At 37.8% G+C, this 23,461-nt stretch overlaps 3 protein-coding genes and 1 gene segment (V, D, J or C); 2 read left to right on the top strand and 2 right to left on the bottom strand.

Annotated features, from left to right (window-relative positions):
• Positions 1-23,461, top strand: part of LOC133996245 (immunoglobulin kappa light chain-like) — a 630,565-nt gene that overhangs the window by 141,518 nt on the left and 465,586 nt on the right. The gene's annotated exons all lie outside the window — the stretch shown is intronic.
• Positions 1-23,461, bottom strand: part of LOC133996249 (Ig kappa chain V-III region MOPC 63-like) — a 630,498-nt gene that overhangs the window by 143,223 nt on the left and 463,814 nt on the right.
• Positions 1-23,461, bottom strand: part of vps52 (VPS52 subunit of GARP complex) — a 142,486-nt gene that overhangs the window by 82,917 nt on the left and 36,108 nt on the right. The gene's annotated exons all lie outside the window — the stretch shown is intronic.
• On the top strand, positions 3,824-11,106 carry LOC133996244 (uncharacterized). 2 transcript variants are annotated; one of them, XM_062435829.1, is made up of 12 exons: positions 3,824-3,952; positions 4,664-4,708; positions 4,791-4,886; positions 5,254-5,310; positions 5,756-5,809; positions 7,279-7,347; positions 8,243-8,329; positions 8,446-8,514; positions 8,777-8,863; positions 8,978-9,046; positions 10,124-10,210; positions 10,845-11,106. In XM_062435829.1, exons 1-12 carry the CDS (start codon positions 3,853-3,855, stop codon positions 10,862-10,864), a joined length of 840 nt encoding a protein of 279 aa, XP_062291813.1. In that variant the 5' UTR covers positions 3,824-3,852; the 3' UTR covers positions 10,865-11,106. The 2 variants fall into 2 exon arrangements, with proteins under 2 accessions (XP_062291813.1, XP_062291815.1); XM_062435831.1 differs by lacking the exons at positions 7,279-7,347; positions 8,243-8,329.

Raw genomic sequence — 23,461 nt, 5'->3', positions numbered from 1 at the left:
TTACCCTTGTCACTTTTGGGGTATTTACTTTTTCATGAATCTTCTAGAGACTTACCCTAACCTTAACCACTGACCCAAAAAATAGTGTAGTGAAGTGATACACACACACACACACACACACACACACACACACACACACACACACACACACACACACACACACACACACACACACACACACACACACACACACACACACACACACACACACACACACAGTAAAATGTTCAAATATATCAGTTTAAACTGGAACTGAAACATGATCACACTGTGTTTCTTACGGTGATCTTTAATTATCCTGACTTGGTATCTGCCTGCTGATCAAATAACAAGGAACACTGTGTTCTGACACAGAAAACATCAGCGTTCATTAACCGCAGAAAGAAAAAGACATTTCAGAATAAATAGAGCAATGCTTTGAGCTGAGTTCCTGTTCCTCTCTCAGATAGAAACTGTGGTCACTGACTGTCTCATCAGTCTGGTTCAGTGTGTTGGAGGATGAACATCTACAGCTGCCTGTTGGCCTTACTGCTGGCCTGTAATGTGACAGCAGGTAAGAATTTATCCCTCATCATAATAATGTTTAATAATAATGTTTTCAGTGATGAATGTGGTGCAGCTCTTTATTTTCACTGCTGTTTTCAGGCTGTAAGAATGCAGCAGACACATATAAAGTATGAAGTCTGTTGTTTCTGGTGTTTTACATATCGTTCATATCATAGTCTGAAGGTAAAGCTCAGTTTCTTCATACAGAGTTTAACTGATGTTCTGTGTCATAGTTTTATTGCCTGCAGCCAAATGTGTTTTATAAAGATTTTAAAGCTTTGTTGAAGCTCGTTCAACTTTATTATCATTGTAGTTCAAAGTTTCTTGGTCATGTACACAAAGCTCAATAAGATAGTAAAAATGAGTTATAATATATGATCTTAAAAACTTGATCACATGTATGAGGTAAAATATCCACAGACTCACACAGAGACCAGTTTGTTACCAAGACAATAAAACCACACACAGAAAACCACAAAGACTGATGCAGTGCACTGTGACTGTGTTCAATAATATGTCAGACCCCAAAAACCTCTGACAAAAGTCACATAAGTGAAGTGATGCTTTAAGGTCTTCATGTTTCATGATTAGCAGTTAGCACTCGACAGCTAAATGTGATTCTGACTCTGATGACGAAAACCTTTTGAATTCCCTAAAAATTAGAAATGTTGACATTCTGAAAATGGATGATTAGTTATTGTAAACTGTGTTTCTTTTGCAGAAATAATCTATCAAGGAGTCAAGGAGAAGCAACAGGTCCCTCTGTCTTGTCCTCACTCTGTGGAGGGTAAAGTGACGTGGAGCAGAGAGACTGATGGAAGCAAAGTTGATATATTTGCAATTGATGGTAACAAAGAGGAAAGATTAAATGATCCCCAGAGACGATACGGTTCAATAGTAGGGGAAAAGTCACTGATCATCATCAGTGCTGCTGTCTCAGACTCTGGAACATATTACTGTAATAATGAACCAGCTGCTGAACTGACGGTGATCCCATCAGGTAACATCAGACTCTGTTAAAGTTGTTCTGCTTTCTGGTTTCTCTTCCTGTTTCAGAGTCTCTGAGCTCAACTTTTCTTTCTCTAAACTTTGATTAAATACAAACATTAACTTATTAATGAAATGCTGCATTTCAGAGGTAAACGTGGTTTTAACTTCAATAACAACTATATTGTAAAAATGTTTATATTTAAACTCCACATCTCATTGACTGCTCAGAATCATTCATTTCTAACATTTACTTCTTGTAACTGTATCTGCTTAAATATTTCTGTGTATTTTTCTACATTACTCATTTTATTTTTATTTTTTGACCTGATGTGCTTTACTTTGCAATAATTTAGTAAAAAGCTTTTTATGATTAGTGAAGAAAAATGTCTTTAAATTACCCAAAAATCCTTTTTAAAATGTTCCTTTTAAAAGGCAGCTCATCTGTTTCCTGTAAAGTCACAGATAACAACTCAATTAAGTCCTTTCATGTGAAACTTAATTTAGGAAATAATAACTGACCTATGAAACACATTTTAATGAGTTGCTTCATAGTGAAAGGATGTATTCACAGTTTTTCAAATCTGTCTTAAACCGACAGTCAGGAGCTTTATTTCAGGAGCTTTATTTTGCTGTAACACTGTTGGCCAATATATTAGTGCAGCTGTAAGTCAGACATCAATACAGTCAGAGCACTTTTAGTGACCTCACCACTTCTTCACTTTAGTGTAGAAACAGAAGTTAGTTTCTTAAAGAAAATCTTGTTTTGGAACAAAACTCATTCATGTGTCTGCTGACTTTATCCTGAATACATTTATGATGACATGTTATAAAACATGTCTTAGTTTTTACTTTCTTAATGTTTGTTGTTCACAGGAACAGAAATACTCCAACCTACAGAGAGGTCCAGCATCACTCTGACATGTCCTCATGATGATGGAGGGTCACATGTTCCAACATGGAGCAGAGAGATTGGTGGAAAACAAAAACCAATCAGGCTTCAGGTTTCAACTGTAACCAGGACGTTGATGTTTCCCAACCTGCAGCCTGCTGACTCTGGACTGTACCTCTGTGATGGAAAACCAGCTGTGTATCTAAATGTGACCAAAGGTGAGTCGTCTGAGAGAGGTGAGAGACAAGAACTCAAAGATACACACACAAATATGAAGGAGAAGAAGTTATTTAAAAGAATAATCTGATATTTTGGGCAATACATGACTTCTTTTTTTTGGCAATATGTAAGATTCTTTACTTTCTTACTGAGAGTTAGAATAGAAGATCAGTCAGTGATGGATTGTAACTAAGTACATTTACTTAAATACAGTTTTGAGGTATCATGTGATGCTGATGATCCACTCATCTATATCTCAGAGAGGAATATTGTACTTTTTTCCCTCTACATTTATTTGAACTCAATCTTTCAAGATCTATATTTTACTAATAAAACATAATATGTATTTTACATTTCTAAATAATTTAGATTACTTTGTATTGATCTGTTTTTACTTTGACACATAAGAGTATTTTCTGTTGATCAGTGTCAAAAAACATGAACAACTTTTACAGGCTCTGTATATGTAAAATATTTACATAAACATCTTGTAAATGTAAAATAACAATAATAACACTGAATGGTTTTTTTCTCCATAATGATAATTTTTTTTATCATAATTTCTTTATGAGAACATGTTGTACGGTGGTATTACTACTGTTACTGAAGTTAAAGATGTCAGTACTCCTTCATCCTTACATGGATACCACATTCATATCTGTCCATTAAACATGAAGCTGCAGCCAGCAGTCAGTTAGCTTAGCTTAGCTTAGCTTAGCATAAAGGCTGAAACAGAAGGAAACAGTGAGTCTGGTGTTACAGAGAGTTATATGCAGAAATATAAAGACACACAATGCTGAACAAGAGCAAATATAACCAGTTCAAATAAGAGGGAAAGTTTAATGCTGCTTCAAATGAAACACAAACAGGATCCTCTACATTCAAGTGCTTTAAGTCCTGAGTTTATAACTCACCACAAAACTGGTTTTCACCTTTTTCCCTGTTTCACAATTCATGATTTCATGACTTTCTGTTGTAAAATGCATTTTGTTGTTCTGTTGTTTATATTTCCTCCATCTCACACAGAAGAAAACAGGAAGCCAACAACAACTACCTCAACTAAGACAACACCAACACCAACACAAACAACACCAATACCACCACCAACCTCAACTACGATGACACCAACAACACCAACAACACCAACACCAACCTCAACTACGATGACAACAACAACACCAACAACACCAACACCAACCTCAACTACGATGACAACAACAACACCAACAACAACGACAACAGCAACTGTGCGTACACCTACAAGAAGACAAACAGCAGCAACAACTACGACTTCAACAAAGAAACCAAGTAAGATGAAACAGATGTAAATATTAAATTATAAAACTGATTAAAAGTTGATCGATCTAAACGAACAAAAAAAGCAGAAAACATTTTAACTGCAGTTATTAATCAACCAGATGCAGAGATATCAGAGCGGGAAACTTAACACTGTTCAAGTGAAACTGAAGTTTCTATGTGAGAAGTCGAGTTCACAACATTCAACATTCAAATGGTTTTTATTCATAGAGCTTGAACTGTTGCTGATGACTCACCACAAATATTAAAGTAGCATTGTCCTTTTTTAAATACTGTGAATCATTTTGTGACTCAGTGACAGTTCCTCATCCAGATCACTGACCCACCTTTCAGTGAAGGCCAGTAGACAGGAGTGTTTATAACTCACCACAAAACTGGCCTTCAGCTTGTTCCCTGTTTCAGAATTCATGATTTCATAACTTTCTGTGGTAAAATGCATTTTGCTTTGTGGTTATATTTCCTCCATCTTACACAGAGGAAAAGAGGAACAAACAACAGCAACCTCAACTACAACACTTACAAGAAGACAAACAGCAGCAGCAACAAATACGAATACAATAAAGAAACTAAATAAGATGAAACAGATGTAAATGTTAAATTGCTAAACTGATATAACAGATATAAGAGTCTTAGAGAGGTTTAATGTTGTGTAGTAAAATAAATGTTCTGCCCGTTAATATATATTATTTCAATTCAACACAGAAGATGTTACAACCACTCCTACAACATCAGCAGCATCTGCAACAAGTAAGTCAAGAAACTCAAAAAGAAAATGAACAAGTAAATGAATCCTGTTTGTTTTAACTTTGTCTTCCATTTGCTCTTAAAGAGACTCTGTATTTGGGGTTGGGGGTAGTTGTTCCCTTCGTCGTCCTCCTCCTCATCATCGCCTACTGTACCTGGAGACGAAGGTTTAAAAGACGAGGTAAATAAAGTCTGACCTGGAAATTTACAATCATATAAAATGTTGATGAATAAATGTTTATGGTATTTAACAAAAAGTATGATTACAACACATTAACCTAGTTTATTTGCTTTTTAAATTTTAAATATATTTCTTACATGATGTCTCTTTTAGGAAATGTTCATACCTTTAACTATTAACTAATAGACTTTTCCAGTCATCTTACACTTACATAAACAGAAGAAATTATACTATAAAGATGAAAACTGAAACTATTGTAAACCAGAGAAGCTTTTCTGTATGATGCAGCTCAACCCGACAATGATGTCATGCTACACCACCTGAATTATGTTTTTCACTAATTTTGTTTTACTTTCTGTTGGGACAGAAGAAGAATTCCCGGTCTATGACGAAATTCAGGAGGGAGGACTGAAACTTAAAAAGCGTGAGAAAAGAGAAGTGTTCTTTTGTTAAATTACAACTTCCTCTTTCTATTATGATTGTTTTAAAAATACATCCCTATGTACTTTCACTATTGTGACTTTTAAATAATTCAACTCTTACTGAGAGGAATTTGTAGTATTAGTACATTATCATTATACTCAAATCACAAAGTTTCCACAGCCTCTGAAAAGCTTTCTAAAAGTCTCTTCTCCCCATCTGAATAAAAATATAATGAATACAATGCACAACAAACACAATTTAATTTCTCACTTTAATGAAATAAAGACGGGAGCCATAACAATTAGTCACATCCCCAAGGCTGTTTTATATCATTTACACCAACATGATGATGTTTTATCCATTATGTGAACATGATTTTCCATAATTTTTCTTTCAAAAACAAGAAGACACTTCATCAAATCTACTTTTTCTCTTCTTCTTGGCAGGTATGGATGGTTCTGGCGGAGCATCAGCTACATACTGCATGGCGGGTTTCCCAGGTAAATGATCAGATATTTTCCCACCTTTGACACCAAACTTAAATTCTGTGTAAAGTAAGAATAAATATGCGTTCTGAGTTTGACATACCACAGAAAAGTGTGTTGTTAACCACCCTGCCAAATTTGAATGATTAAAAAAATCGCCAAATATATGAAATTATGCTTCAAAGGCGCGCAGGTGGTCGAGTGGTTTAGAGCGCATGCCATGTACGCAGCGGAACACGGCTCGATTCCCGGCCAGCGGACCTTTCTGCATGTCACACCCCCCTCTCTCTCCCGTAATTTCCTGTCTCTCTACTTTCAAATAAAGGCGTCTATGCCAGAGAAAATCTTTAAAAAAAAAAAAATTTAAAAAAAAATTAGGCTTCAAAGTTGTGTAAAAGTCTGCTTATTTCTCTGCTTCCAAACCCTGCCCCCTACCAAGTGTCACCTGTCAATCATAGTCACCCCCTCTACCAGACACATGGACGCTAGGCCTGAGAGCTTTCTGCTGCTAACTTAGCTGCTAGCTCGGCGCCCACAGAAATCTTGAAACACAGTTTGTGAAGCCTAGCTCCACAATTCAAATCTAAATGGTTGAAATGCTTTTTACACCTTTTTTAGAAATACATTTATGACCTATTTAATGTGTTTAGAAGAAAATGTCTGAATTCACTTTACATGGTCTTTAAGTATTTTTTGTGTGTTTCTTGGGATAGAGCGCACACTGTAATGCAAAGTTTGTTTTATAGACCTTTCATGTTTCTCAGGAACAAACAGTTGGGACTCCTGCAGTCTGTATCTGTTTTTGAGTTTTGAGAGAATATTTTACAGCGTGTTGGTCTGTCAGGTGATCGTCCACCACTTTGGTCAGACTGTAATATCTCATAAACTATTGGATGGTACAGATATTCATGTTGTCCAAAGGACGAAGCATGAGTTTGGTGATTAGGTGCCAATTTTAGCATGTTAAAACACCAAATCAGCAAGTCATTGTCATCGTGTTAGCATGTTGATGTTAGCTCACAGCCTCACCAAGCTGCTAGCATGGCTGCAGACTCCAATTTGGACATGGAGTGCAAAGGCCTTTATCTTTTCATTGTGTCATTAAGTCTTCGCCAGGCTTCAAGAAACAAATTATCCAAACAGCATCACACCTGTTATTAAAACACCTGTTTGGCCTTAAATTGGATTAACCGATCAGTCACTGATGTTGACAGTTGGCTCAAAGGCTGGAATAGTGTATGAATACCTGTAGTGTGAAAGGTCAGGTAGATGTGTTTAATAAATGTTAAATGTTTTAAAAGGTGAATCAAACCAAAATTATCCCACTTATCACACCATCCCTGATCTTCCACCAATAATAAACAAGACCAGTAAAGTCTGAGCTGTCATCTACATTTGCAGTTTTACAGTTTAACCAAATGTTATAGCGATATATCTCTGGTTATACACATTATATATTAAATATATTTTTCTCCTCCTTACAGGCACATCTCTATCTTGTGAGTCGCCATATTCCTTGATCACTAACCCTTTGCCTGATGGTAATAAACAAGGTAAATTATTAACTCTTCTTTTTGGGTTGGAGGGTATTTATGTGTTACCTTGTAAATAGTTGTTTTTAGAAATGAAAGCACCATGCAACATAAGTGTAAAAATGAACATCATATGGACTAAATTCTCTCTGTTAATAAAAAAACAATAACTGCAACCCCAAATTATTAATAGTCCAATATATAACAAAGAACTAGAACGTAAATAAATGCAATTTGCCTCAATAACAGCCGAGGTAGGCCTGTCCTGTACTGACTGTATTTTGGTTTGAGTTCCATATCATTTTATCATTTTTAATTTGACATTTGATGAGTCAGATGTCTCAACATCTATTACATCAGTTAGATGATTTATTGGAGTTTCCAGATACATTTTGTTCCAACCTTTATGTCCCCTGCAATCTTTCTGCTGATCCACTGACTTCTTGTTTAGAACCATGAATTCAAAACATGTTTGTCCAATAATTTGCTTTATGACCTCATTCTTCAAAAACTCCCAACATTCCCATCAGTTTCAGCTGTCCTTTGTGCTAATTAGCTCATTTTAGCATGCTAACAACAATCAGCAAGTCAGCCTTGAAGATACAGATCTCGTATGAGATGCTAACCTGCGTTATGGAAGTTATAGATATGGCATAACTTTCCTTTCCTTTGATTAATACAAACTGTTTTTGTAAACCATTAATATTTTTCTCAGAACCAAACAATTAGCATGTTGATGGTAGCTCACAGCTTCACAGGGCTTCTAGCTTGGCTGCAGACTCCTAATTTTGTCCCAATAAAAAAAGCAGCAATCTGAGTGCACAAGGGTTTCTGTTCAAAACAAAAACATTTGGACGTAGATTGCAAAGGCCTTAACCTGAAATGTCTTTTCATTGTGTCATTACCTCCTCCCCAGGACTCAAGAAACAAACCACCCAACCAAACCAAAATTATCCCACATATCACACCATCTTTGATGCTGCACCAACAGGAAACAGAACCGGTAACGTCTGAGCTGTCATCTACATTTACATTTTACAGTTTAACCAAATGTTATAGTGATATATATCTGGTTACACACATAATATATATTGATTATATTTTTGCTCCTTCTTACAGGCACATCTGTAACTAATGAGTCGCCATATTCCTTGATCACCAACCCTTTGCCTGATGGTAATAAACAAGGTAAATCATTGACTCTTTTTTTTGGGTTGGAGGGTATTTATGTGTTACCTTGTAAGTATTGGAAGATTTTGCAAACAACTAGCATGTTGACATTAACTCACAGCCTCACAGAGCTTCTAGCAGACTCCTTATTTTGTCAAAAAATGCAACGATCAGAGTGCACAAGGATTTTGTTCAAAAGCACATTGTAAACATGTGGATGTGCAGTGCAAAGGCCTTAACCTGAAAATGTCTTTTCATTGTGTCATCAACTCCTCGCTAGGACTCAAGAAACAAACCAACCAACCAAACCAAAATGATCCCACATATCACACCATCTTTGATGCTGCACCAACAGGAAACAGAACCGGTAAAGCTTGAGCTGTCATCTATATTTGCTGTTTAACACTTTAACCAAATGTTACAGAGATATATCTCTGGTTAAACACATAATATATTAATTATATGTTGCTCCTTCTTACAGGCACATCTGTAACTAATGAGTCGCCATATTCCTTGATCACCAACCCTTTGCCTGATGGTAATAAACAAGGTAAATCATTGACTCTTTTTTTTGGGTTGGAGGGTATTTATGTGTTACCTTGTAATAGTTGTTTTTAGAAATGAAAGCACCATGCAACATAAGTGTAACAAATGAACATCATATGGACTAAATTCTCTCTGTTAATTAAAGAAACAATAACTGCAACCCAAGATTATTATCACTCCAATATATGACAAAGAACTAGAACGTAAATAAATGCAATTTGCATCCAAAATAACAGCCGAGGCAGGCCTGTCCTGTACTGACTGTAATTTGGTTTGTGTTCCTTATTTTTGGTCTCAGTTTTTCTTTTGTTTCTGAGCTTCTTTGCAGTAATTGGATAAATGTACCTGATAGAAAGCAGATGGTAGTAATGTTCCCTGCCATGAATTCTGTTCCCTCATTCATGTTTACCAGAGGATGAAACCTGAGTTTGATGATGCTGAGACTTTCTGTCTAGCGCCACCATCAGGTTATCATTTTTGATTTGACATTTGATGAGTCAAATGTCTCAACATCTATTACATCAGTTAGATGATTTATTGGAGTTTCCAGATACATTTTGTTCCAACCTTTATGTCCCCTGCAATCTTTCTGTTGATCCACTGACTTCTTGTTTAGAACCATGAATTCAAAACATGTTTGTCCAATAATTTGCTTTATGACCTCATTCTTCAAAAACTCCCAACATTCCCATCAGTTTCAGCTGTCCTTTGTGCTAATTAGCTCATTTTAGCATGTTAACAACAATCAGCAAGTCAGCCTTGAAGATACAGATCTCATATGAGATACCAACCTGCGTTTCGGAAGTTATACATATGGCATAACTTTCCTTTCCTTTGATTAATACAAACTGTTTTTGTAAACCATTAATATTTTTCTCAGAACCAAACAATTAGCATGTTGATGGTAGCTCACAGCTTCACAGGGCTTCTAGCTTGGTTGCAGACTCCTAATTTTGTCCCAATAAAAAAAGCAGCAATCTGAGTGCACAAGGGTTTCTGTTCAAAACAAAAACATTTGGACGTAGATTGCAAAGGCCTTAACCTGAAATGTCTTTTCATTGTGTCATCAACTCCTCGCTAGGACTCAAGAAACAAACCAACCAACCAAACCAAAATGATCCCACATATCACACCATATTTGATCCTGCACCAACAGGAAACAGAACCGGTAAAGCTTGAGCTGTCATCTATATTTGCTGTTTAACACTTTAACCAAATGTTACAGAGATATATCTCTGGTTAAACACATAATATATTAATTATATGTTGCTCCTTCTTACAGGCACATCTGTAACTAATGAGTCGCCATATTCCTTGATCACCAACCCTTTGCCTGATGGTAATAAACAAGGTATATCATTGACTCTTTTTTTTGGGTTGGAGGGTATTTATGTGTTACCTTGTAAGTATTGGAAGATTTTGCAAACAACTAGCATGTTGACGTTAGCTCACAGCCTCACAGAGCTTCTAGCAGACTCCTTATTTTGTCAAAAAATGCAACAATCAAAGTACACAAGGATTTTTCAGAGGTTTTGTTCAAAAGCACACTGTAAAATTTGGATGTGCAGTGCAAAGGCCTTAACCTGAAAATGTATTTTCATTGTGTCATCAACTCCTCGCTAGGACTCAAGAAACAAACCAACCAACCAAACCAAAATGATCCCACATATCACACCATCTCTGCACCAACAGGAAACAGAACCGGTAAAGCTTGAGCTGTTTAACACTTTAACCAAATGTTACAGAGATATATCTCTGGTTAAACACATAATATATTAATTATATGTTGCTTCTTCTTACAGATACATCTCTAACTAATTAGTCACCATATTCCTTTATTACCAGCTGAATGACCAGAAGTGTTTCTTACTGAAACCCATAAAATTCTTAAAGTTTGTTTGTTGATAAAAATTGGGAAGAGAAAAAAAGCTTATTTATAAGTTTTGGAGGACTAGGTTAAACTGTTTCAATGGGGCTTAAGTGTATTAAGTTATTTTTGTATTAGAGTCCTGCAATCCTTTTAGAATAAAATCCTTTATTATTCATCATTCTAAAATATTTGTTTTTTAATAAATGTTTTGTTATATAATAATGAAAAATACATTTTAAAAAGCACCAAGAAACAAAATGATTTCATGTATTTTGATTGATTGTTTAAGTTGAACTGTTTTCCATGTACTTCTATTTATTTGTTTTTACAACAGATTTATATTTTGTTTAGATTTTTGCACGTTCATAGCATTTATTTTCCAGTTTTAAAACCATTCAAGATATCCAAATCTACTGTTTAACTTTTGTTTGTTTGTTTTTGACCAATAAAACTAAACCTCAGTCTGTGCCTCTCATGTATTACATTGCGTTCAAATCAAAGAGACAAGGTTAGCCTTTTACGAAGAATAAATACGAGGCGAACTTCCAAAAAATAAAGCAGTGGTGGTTTGAAAACACCAATTATGATGGCATTTTCTTTGGAGTCCTTTAAACATCTGGATCACAAAAATAGATTTTTGGTTGGTATAAGACTTTTTCTTCAGATCAGCAAAAATTGCCACAGGAAATGGTGTCATCTTGTTTGTTATAGGCACAGAAATTGAAGGCAGTAGCACCAGTAGTGGCCTGATAATTGCACTAATTTCTCAGTAGAGAGTGCTTCAAAACAATTATTATTAGATGAGGGTATTTAAGTGTAAATTTAGAGGTGGTGATAATACTGTATGTATCAACAAGACATATATTTTAATTTCAAAACTAAAAATAGTATTGTATTGTTCGCTAATATGCTTTATGTGTTTGGTTATATATAATTTATTATCAGGAGTATCTTGAAAGTGTTGTGTTGATGTCTAACATACACCCAGGTCAGACCAGAACCTAGGTTGGACCATTTTAGAGAGCAGAGCATATGAAGTTGTTAATTTAAACATATGTGATTTATAAAAGTCGCATAATGTACATAAACTGTGGCATGATACTTGACAGTAATACAATATTTTGACGTTGGTGGAACTGCTTATCAGACACCAATCATACGCCTGAGTGTGTCTGACAAGTTCAAAGGAGGTAAATGTCTTTGAGTGTGGGTGTGAACAGCATGAGTGTGAGTTATTGAAGTGGCTTTTTCTACAGTATTAATTAAAATGCTTTCATTGTACTGTCATTGCCCCCCAAAAAATACCCTATGTAGTTCATCTTAAACCACAGCACAGTCCAGAACCAGCACAACACACACTTTCTCTTGGACAGTTTCACTCTAACACAGAACAGGAAAGAACTTAACGTGAAAGCACACAAATGGAAATAGAAAAAAAAGGAAGCCGCATCACTCGCATCAGTGATCTGTGGTCGCAGGGCTGTGTGTGAGTAGTGCGTGAGAAGTGTGATATCACGAAATGTGTTACAGATGTTTCTGCAGATAAAAAAGCATCTGTGTCACATACATTTAGCTCAGTAATGAGGCCTGTTATCACTCAGTACTGACATTAGTTGTTATTGAATTAAGATCATATATACAATCATTTATTTTAGGATCAGTTTCATGGCTTTATTTAACACTGAATACTCTGAAGGTAGACTAGACTACCTGTCCAATCTCCTATCTGCTCCAAATTGAAATTATTAAGTACTTTGCCATACCTCATTGGTGAGTGTAAGGGCACTACAATAAGCCAAAAAGCTGCGTGGGAAAGAGATTTAGGAGTAACATATGAAGATGAAGAGTGGTGTAAACTGGTTGTGGAGATGCCAAGTCCAAAGAGAGATGCCAGGTCTAACCTTATTCAGTTTTAAATACTCATTAGACTGTACTGGACACTGGTGAGGATAGTAGGCTAGGACTAAGTCAATCAAGTCTCTGTTGGTGATGCAAAGCAGACCAAAGGGATCTTCTTCATATGTTCCTCTACTGCCCCAATTTAACCGCCTATTGGCAAAGAGTCATGGAAAAGTTTACTGATAGTTAAGGTATAAATGTCAATCTTACCCCCACACTATGTCTTCTGAATATTGTAAAAGGAAATAAGAGAATAAGCCGAAACAAAGCCCAGTGGCTAAAGGTACCACCCACTACTGCTAAGAGAGTCATACTGAGACACTGGGTGGGAAGAAATAACACCGACCTACTCAGAATGATATTAGTTAACCTATGTGTGTTTTTTTGAGCACACACATCTCTATTATGTAGATAAACCTTGACTTCTCAATGCCTATTTTGCCCTCATATTCTCATCCTTTGGTACTTCTTTATGGGCATTAGTCAGCAACAATCCTATCTCTCTTTCTGCCTTTGACATGTAAGAAATCATGTACACAATGCATGCATAGGCGTAAACAACATGTTGGATGCACAGATTCGCATTCCAACATATCAGTAGTGGCTTGCTATACATATTTACCCAAACTTCATTAACCTGCCCTTTAACACTATATGTGTATTTCTAGCTAAAAGTTTCTATGCAGCCTCAAAAGACACTTGACTAATCCCTAAACTTTGAAACAAAGCTTCGACACCATCATAGCTATTGATCTTATCTGACAGAGCCTTCTTGATTTACGCCCATATCTCTGCTGTTTATTCTCTTTTCATATGATTTGGATCCTTCTGACCCTGTTTACCACATGTTTATGCTGCATAAATTGTTTTTGCTATCTTTATCTGTTTTGGTGTGACAAATGTCAGAGTGACATCTTAAGTCTTAAGACACTGAAGATGAAAAGTTATTAAAATCTTCCACCTTCATTGTTCCGTTGTACCTGGTGGGCGTGGACAATTTTGATGTTTTGCCATAAAACAGGAAGTCCTTATAACTCTAACATACATTGTCCAATCTTTACCAAATTTCTCACACATGATGAGGGTCCTGTCCTGAACATGTCTCTACTTCAATATTGAGTCATAGTCATAGCGCCACCAACTGGACACAGGAAGTCAGTCTCATGTCGCAAACATCACCCGATTTACATGGTGTGTAAATGTGTGTGTTCTCCATCATATACTAGAGCATTAAACATACTTAGTGGGTGTTCACTAGTGCCACATTGTGGACACAGGAAATGTTCTTTAATGTCTTCTCCCAATGTTCAATAAGAACCCAGATATAAAGTATGGAAACCTCTACGTGCACGTGATGCAAGAACTTTAACTGCACAACGGCCCGACATGTTTGGGGATGCGAGGGCCGTTCCATCCTGCTTAACCACTTGTGTTCCTCATGTGTTGCAGGTTACAGGTTAGGAGCTAAAATGGCCTGTTTCAGACAGAGGCTGAACTGAGCGGCTGCATAAAGGACCAGTAGAAGATAATTATGGAGTTTATAACTAGAAATCATGCAAACATATTCCAGTAGAGCCCCATAATATAAATATAGAATTAGAAATTAGCAGAATATGGCCTCTTTGATCAGTTCTAGAGAAAACCCTTTGGACCAAGTAAAGAAAGTTTCACGAATTGCTTTTGCTGACTGGACATTTATCCAGTAAATGCACAAAATGTAAATTTTAAAAAAAGGTTGCAGATAGAACAACAGTGTTAAATTGAGCAGCTGTATGACAGAAGGTCAAATTCTGAGTCTTTATCAGTTTAAACAGTTTCCAGGACTGTGACGCTCAGTTTTCCAGAGTCAGTGTGAAGAGGAAGAGGAAGAGGAACAGCAGGGATGTGAGTGGAAAACGGTCTCACACATTGAAGCTTCATCCTTGAGTCGGACAAGCAGCAGCTCGGCTTTCTTCTCCTGGAGATGCTTAGCTTCATGATCTTCTGGTTCCTGCTGACACGTCTGATCAGATGCAGTGAAAACTCCACAGGTACAAGTGAATATCATCTTCAGTCATAATTTATAGTAATATATTACTTCTGTGTTGGCTTTGGAGTCATATATAATGTATGTAGTAGTATTTTCACATTGTGGTTATTTGCAGAATGTAGATTTCTATCATGAGAAATTTGAAAATCTTAAATGTCATGTTATTTTGCCTAACATGTAGTTTGTTGTCTCAGTCATACTGTATTTTCTCTAATGCTGCAATATAATTCAATACTACAACTTGAATGTATATTTTGAGCCACTTTTCAACATTTTAAAAAGGTCAACCAATTCTTTAACTACAAATTTCGTTCAGTGACAGAATAACAAATGAAATGTTTCCTTTTACATTAATTATAAAGTATTTAAAGTCTTTTTGAGACAGTTTTATAATCCACATTATTCCTTATTTACATAATCATAATAAAAAATTAGCAATGGAGGTTCACAGTTCTCATGTCTAAATGAAGATGTTATATTTGAAAATCTTTTGACTTATGTGATATTTCGTCAACATACAATAGAACAAAAACAGTAAAGTGACTTTTTTTTTTAAATCAACAAAATTTGAGGTTTTTATCTGATAGTCATCCTTTCAACAAATATTTATGCACATTTAAGATGTATATTAAAGTGTTATTTTTTATGTTTATATGTCAAATGTAATATTTCTTTGCATAATCACATAATAACAGTTTTAAGGAATAAAAAAAACATATCATTGTTGTGATATTACTGTTATATCTACATAATAAAGAACACAAACTGTGGAAAAATGCTCCTTAGATGAAGTTAGATATATTTTCAATATACAGTTTTACATTTTATACAGTTTGTCTGACAAAGGAGTATACTCAGTGATTCTTCAACTCAAAGTAAAATAGTAAAATAAAGAAATATGAAGCTTTTCTCTGGCAGTGACAGTACAAATGTGAAAAAAAGACCTTTAACTTTAAGTTTTTCTTTTCAAGTCTATTTCATTTTCCACATTAATGCTTTTAATGAACATTTCTCCAAACTTAAGCAAAATATTTTACTGTCATTCTTTTTGTATTCAACAGCTTACAGCTCAGCCTGTATTTCTATCTGTCGCTGCATTTCCTGCTTTGTTGGTTGAGGCAGACACTGAGCATGTTTCCACGAGATTAAAGAGGAAATAAAGCTAAAACTGACCATCAGCAGGATATGAGTCACACTGCTCTTCACCCACTTACAGCAGCGGGTAAATACAGAGGAAATAAAAATACAGAACTGTACTGAAAGGAATATGTAGACATACAATATCTCACTTAGTGTAAAGATGATATAGCTCCAATGAAAAGTTATAAAAAAGAAAGAAAGAAAGAAAAAAGGGTTCTGCTGCTGGTAGAGAGAGAGCTGGGTTTAAAAGGTGGCCCAACCCCCAGCCCAGGTGAACTGCTTCAGCCTGATGACCTGGGTTCAGCTTGAGTACTTCCTAGAAGAAGAAGAAAAAGAAAAGGACCAACCCGGCAGAGCAATAGTCATCACATTATTAATGAACTTTTCTGAAGCTCTTCATTCTTCTTTCTTCAGGTCTGCAGGTGGAGAGTTTCGGGTCTGAAGGCCTCCTCTCTCCTCCTGCAGTGATCCAGGTTTCAGTCCCAGAGGATCACCACCTGTGTCTGCAGTGTGGCGGCTCTGACGGCTCTGATGTGGTCTGGACCCGGCAGGACAGGACGGTCCTGGTGACCCGGCAGGGAAACTACGAGACCAACTGGGACCCCCGACGCTTCAGTCTGCTGACCGATGGCGAGCTCTGTCTGCGGCGGCTCGACGACTCCGACAGCGGAGAGTATCGCTGCAACCAGCAGCTGGTGGCCGAGCTGCAGGTGCTGTCAGGTACACTGGAGCTGGAGCTGTGAGTGGTGCATTATGGGAATGAAAAGATGTCTAATAATAAATAAACAGCCGATTACTGAAATCAGCTAATTTTAAAATTTCAAATGTTTAAGTTTCTTTCAATGCACCAAAAAAGGAGTTTTGAAGCTTCATTAATGAGATTGATGGAGACCCAGAGTGTTCATTAATAAATTAATAAATGAGACATTATTAAATAAATAATCATATAATAATTCACATGGACGTGACAGTCAGACACATGACTTACACAGCACACCAGAAAACCTCAGGATGGATGTCAGCGTTCGTGTCTTTCGGTTTTGTTGACTAAACATTACCAAACCTCAGAAAACTGTCATTTTACAACCACAACCATTTTAATTAAAACATTTAAAACAGTCTAATGTCATAGTTTAGGAGGTAACTGACTCATTTTGGACAGCAGTAACAAGCTTGGACAGGACTAGTTGGTGTTATCACACATCGTAACTTTAAATGAAGAGTCATATTCAAATATAACTAAAACGTCTCTGAACAGAAACAGAAAGCCACTATATTGACACATATCTGTGGGGGTGGGAAAAAGGGATGTGGAAGGCTTTATGTAATAAGGGAGGGATGTTATTTCAACACACACTCACACTCAGTTCCCATTATGATGATTTGTCACGAACAGTACATTTACTCAATATGGTATTCAAAATATGAGGCACTTGTACTTAACTGTAGTATTTCCATATAAAGCTACTTACTACATTTCAGAGGGAAATATAATGTATAGTATGTTAGTCCTGCCTCTCGCCCAATGACAGCAGCCTGATGTCTATGAGTTGTTAACAGCTCCACCAAATAGTACAGTTTGAGGTACTTGTACTTTACTGTAGTACAGTTTGAGGTACTTGTACTTTACTGTACTACAGTTTGAGGTACTTGTACTTTACTGTAGTACAGTTTGAGGTACTGTACTTTAATGTACTACAGTTTGAGGTACTTGTACTTTACTGTAGTACAGTTTGAGGTACTTGTACTTTACTGTACTACAGTTTGAGGTACTTGTACTTTACTGTACTACAGTTTGAGGTACTTGTACTTTACTGTAGTACAGTTTGAGGTACTGTACTTTAATGTACTACAGTTTGAGGTACTTGTACTTTACTGTAGTACAGTTTGAGGTACTGTACTTTAATGTACTACAGTTTGAGGTACTTGTACTTTACTGTAGTACAGTTTGAGGTACTAGTACTTTACTGTAGTACAGTTTGAGGTACTTGTACTTTACTGTAGTACAGTTTGAGGTACTTGTACTTTACTGTAGTACAGTTTGAGGTACTGTACTTTAATGTACTACAGTTTGAGGTACTTGTACTTTACTGTAGTACAGTTTGAGGTACTAGTACTTTACTGTAGTACAGTTTGAGGTACTTGTACTTTACTGTAGTACAGTTTGAGGTACTTGTACTTTACTGTACTACAGTTTGAGGTACTTGTACTTTACTTTAGTACAGTTTGAGGTACAAGCTAACAAGCTTTTAAAATACAACACATTGTTAAAGATGAAACCAGACAGCAGTGTGTAGTCGGCTCACATTTCAGATGTCTATGAGTTGTTAACAGCTCCACCAAATACTGATTTTTCCCTCTAAACTTCTCACATGCTTTCATTTCAATAAATGTTCAAATGATCCAATATTTCAGCAAAAATCAAAGATCAGAGAAAAAGTCCAAAAACAGAAAACACATTTGTGAATCAGAACTTAGTTTTTTCTTCTTTCCTCTCCCATTAATCATCTCACCACCCCTCACATTTACCTGCTGACCCTTTGGAGGGGCCCCACCCCTAGGTCGGGAACCACTGGACTAAACTAGCTAACTGTATATAAAGCTAGTAAACTAGCTCCACCTCCAGCAGCTACAACAGTAACATGCTGCTCTAACCATAGATTGTATATAAGAACTGGAAGTAACATCCGTGACGTCACCCATTGGTTTGTGGACTGCTGCTCGGAGGCCAATAGTATCGGATCTGAGCAGCGCCATCTTGAAAATTTCAGGTGCATGCTGGGTAAAATAAAAACAGGGATTCTACTTATATGGGCATCAGGAGGATCATGAGGCGCCCTCCTGAACCTGTGAACCAATCAACCTGTCAATCACCACGTAGCCACGCCCTAATGCATACCCTGCTTTATCGTCACATAAAAAATCAGGGAGGCCAAAATGTCCCAAATGAACATCATACTGCATTGAAGAAGGCTTTAAACTAGCGATTGAGACCATAAACACATTTTGAAAACGTTTACTGAGGTTAGAAATCAAGTGAGAAGTTGGTGAATTCTCCATTGACTTGTATAGAGACGGAAGTCCTTTTGACACCAAAGCGGTCGCCCCCTGGTGGCCTTTTGATAGAATGCAGTTTTAAGTTACTTCCGTGTTGGCCTCATTTCAGAGGACCAGAGCGCCCCAGCTGGCTCTAACACTTTCTACCTAAACTCATAAACACTGCAGATTGACTTTCTCTATGACTGATATAACTATAATGTCCCCCCCCCCCCCTCAGGTCATGACTTCCGGGTGTCTGCAGGCTGGACGCTGCTGCTTCCCTGCAGAGGCTCAAAACGACCCAAACAGAAGTGGATTCATCGGAGGGAAGGAGGGAGGCGGGAGTGCATCCTGACCCGTTATAAGAACGGGACGGTGAAAGTGGAGCAGGAGGAGAACCGGTACAGTTATAAAAACGAGGCCCTGCAGATCCTGGACCTGCAGCCGTGTGATGCTGGAGATTACCTGTGCAATGGAGAGCTGCACGCCAGAGTCACTGTCCTCACAGGTAGGATGACTTCCTGTTTGTTTCCTGTTATATTCATTTTAATTCATTTATTCTGGAGTAAAACATGAAGCTAATGATACTACAGGTTTAGACTCACCTGTTTATTATTCATTTGTGTATTATGACTTAACCTTCGTGTCGTCCTCCCGGGTCAAATTGACCCCGTCTGTTTTGACTATTCCTTCTTTCCTCCCTTCCTTCCTCCCTCCCTCCTTCTCTTTCTTTCCTTCCTCTCTCTTTCCTCCCTTCCTTCTTTCCTTCTTCCATCCCCCTTTCTTCCTTCCTTCCTTCCTCCCTCCCTCCCTCCTTCTTTCCTTCCCTCCTTCCTCCCTTCCTCTTTTCCTTTCTCCCTCCCTCCTACCTTCCTTCCTTCCTTCTTTCCTCCATCCTTCCTTCCATCCTCCTTTCCTCCCTTCCTTCTTTCCTCCCTTCATCCCTTCCTTCTTTCTTTCCCTCCTTCCTTCTTTCCTTCCCTCCTTCCTTCTTTCCTCCCTCCCTTCCTTCTTTCCTTCCTCGCTTCCTTCTTTCCTTCCCTCCTTCCTTCTTTCCTTCCTCTCTTCCTTCTGTCCTTCCTCCATCCCCCTTTCTTCCTTCCTTCTTTCCTTCCTCCCTTCCTTCTTTCCTCTGTCCTTCTTTCCTTCCTTCCTCTCTTCCTCTTTTCCTTTCTCCCTCCCTCCCTCCTTCCTTCTTTCCTTCCTCCTTTCCTCCCTCCCTCCGTCTCTTTTTCTTTCCTCCCCCTACCTTTCTCCCTTCAATCCTTCCTCCCTCCCTCCTTTCCTTCCTTCTTCCTTCCTCCCTCCCTCGTTTCCTTCCTTCCTCCCTCCTTTCCTTCTTTCTTCCTCCCTTCCTTGACTTGAGGACGACACAAAGGTTAAATGTTCTTTTCCTTCATCAGATCATAAAGAGACGACCGAGCTGCATTCAACCAGCAGCTCAACAGTGACACCTGCTGGCATAACAACAGGTCAGCATCACACAAACACTGCATGTAAACAACTTTTAGTTTTACATTTATATAAATATCAGAAGGAGAAAGACATCGATTTATTAACCAAGACAGACTCATGAAGGGATGAGGAGGATTTGGACACCGATATGTAAAAGTCTGTGTTGCCTGTAGTCGTGTTGTGGCTATTTTCATCATCTTTTGTCTTCTTGGTCATTTTATGGCTCTTCTTCTAGTTGTGTCACATCTCTTTATGTCTCTGTTGTTATTTCATGAATCTTTTTAGCAGCTCTTGTAGATAGATAGATAATTGATTGTTCCTAATTCCCACCTTCTCTCTTTTTTCCTCCCCCCAACCTTCCTCCCTTCCTTCTTTCCTCTGTCCTTCTTTCCTTCCTTCCTTCCTTCCCTCCTTCCTTCCTCCTTTCCTTCCTTCCTCCCTCCCTTCCTTCTGTCCTTCCTTCCTCCCTCCCTCCTTCTTTCCTTCCCTCCTTCCTTCCTACCTTTCCTTCCTCCCCTCCTCCCTCCCTCCCTCCTTCTCTCTTTCTTTCCTCCCCCCTACCTTCCTCCCTTCCTTCTTTCCTCTGTCCTTCTTTCCTTCCTTCCTCCTTTCCTTCCTTCCTTCCTTCCTCTTTTCCTCATCCCTCCTTACTCCTTTCCTTCCTCCCTCCCTTCCTTCCTTCTGTACTTCCTTCCTTCCTTCTTCCTTCTTCCTCGAGGACAACAGGAGGGTTAAAGGATTCATTATTTTTTTAATAGTATAAGTCGTTCATACTGCGCAACTGTGTTTGATGTGTGTTTTGTGTTTCTTCCTCTTCTGTTTTATCAGATGTGGTTGAAGAAAAGAAGAATGAGAAGAAGAGACCAGAGAATGGTCAGCCCAATGAAACCTTCACACACATCATATCATGTAGAAATAAGTTTATAACCACAAATCAGATGTCTGCTGACCTCATGTTCCTGTGCTCTTCCTCTCAGCTCTGTTGTTGGTGGCCGTCGTTAGTTTGGGGTTGATGGTCGTCCTCATGGCTTCTGTCTGTGTTTTACTGACCAGCATGAAGTGCCGGAGGAAGAGGAGGAACAGGAAAGCAGGTGAGCCGTTAATGTACGGAAGGTCATGAGTGTTGTTATTCTTATGTTTGGTTCATATTCGTCACCTCTGAAGCTTCGATGTGAACACAGCTTGTGTTCAGGAATCTAACTTTGACATCATTTATATATATTAATGAATACATGGTAAATTAAACTGATTAATGTATTAAAAGGGTTATTCAACACACAGAATGAGACTTGATGTCGGCTAAAGACGTATTAACTACAATATAGAGATTACATTTTAAAAAGAAAAGAAAAAAAACAAAATTGTGAGTTGTTTATGTATGTTTTATGTTTATTTACAAAAAATATTTTTATATGCAGTAATTTGGTAAAATGTGTATTTTTACGATAAAATATTATAAAATATTAATTTGTACTGAATTAGTTTGTAATTTAAAAATATTTAAGGATTTATTAATAATAATTATAATTATAATTATTATTATTATGATTATTATTGTTATTATTATTATTATTATTATTATTATTATTACTATATATGTTATATCTTCTCCAGCAGCAGCAGCAGCACAGACTCGTGGAGACACTGAGCTGCAGCCGTGGACGACGTCCGACAGTCAAACCGGTGACATCATCAAACCTTTAAGCTTTTCAATAATCCTCAGCTGTTTTTTTCTCACCATGAATAATTAAACCCACCTGTCTGTCCGCAGGGTGTGAGGGGTTAGAGAGTCCGGTCCCGCCAGAGGAGACGATCCACTACGCCTCTCTGGGCCGACAGAACTGGAGGGACCGACCCTGCAGGACTCCACCGGATCAGAACCACCACAACGTCATCTACTCGTCTGTGATCACCAGACCTGCTGCTAACAAACACAAACACTGTCAGACTGGGATGAAACTCTACATCTGAACCTAGAAGAAACTTAACTGTGCCTGTAAACACTCTTTCCTTAATATCACATCCAAATGTTCCAAATGTGATTAATGCTGATTTAAATATCGAGTTTATTTCACTTCAAATTTAATGTTGCTTTAACCTTTGTGTCGTCCTCCCGGGTCAAATTGACCCCGTCTGTTTTGACTGTTCCTTCTTTCCTCCCTTCCTTCCATCTGTCTTTCTTTCCTTCTTCTCTCTTTCCTTTCTTCCTTCCTTCTGTCCTTCATTCCTCCATCCCTCCATCTCTCTTTCTTTCCTCCCCATTAACTTCCTTCTTTCCTCTGTACTTCTTTCCTTCCTTCCTCCCTTCCTCTTTTCCTTTCTCCCTCCCTCCCTCCTCCCTTCCCTCCTTTCATTCCTCCCTCCTTTCCTTCCTTCCTCCCTCCCTCCTTTCCTTTCTTCTTCCTCCCTCCCTTCCTTCCTTCTTCCTCCCTTCCTTTCCTTTCCTTCTTCCTCCCTTCCTTCCTTCTTCCTCCCTCCCTCCCTTCCTTCTTCCTCCCTTCCATCCTTCCTTTCTTCTTCCCTTCCTAACTTCCTTCCTCCTTCCTTCCTTTCCTTCCTTCTTCCTCCCTTCCATCCTCCCTTCCTCCCTTCCTTTCCTTCTTTCTTCCTCCCTTCCCTCCTTTCCTTCCTTCTTCCTCCCTTCCATCCTTCCTTCCTCCCTCCCTTCCTTCCTTCCTTCTTCCTTCCTTCCTTCTTTCTTCCTCCTTTCCTTCCTTGACTCGAGGACAACAGGAGGGTTAAGGGACCACTGCAGCAGCTGTTACAATAACAAGAAGACATGAATACATACATTTGTAAGTTCAGCTAAAATTAAAATACATTTAAAATATGAGAACAAAAGTTCAAATGAAATAAAGTCCTGCTGTATCATGAAGGAACATCAGACTACAGACAAGAAGCCAACTGATTAAAAGTATAACTACGTACATTTTTACACTAATCAGTCATATTTGTGTTTTTAAGTTTAGCTCACAACAGTTTCGGTT

The sequence above is a fragment of the Scomber scombrus genome, chromosome 16 (genome assembly GCF_963691925.1).
Source record: "Scomber scombrus chromosome 16, fScoSco1.1, whole genome shotgun sequence".
Lineage (NCBI taxonomy): Eukaryota > Metazoa > Chordata > Actinopteri > Scombriformes > Scombridae > Scomber > Scomber scombrus.
Note: the sequence above shows the minus strand (reverse complement) of the source record. Positions and strands in the feature narration are given on the sequence as shown.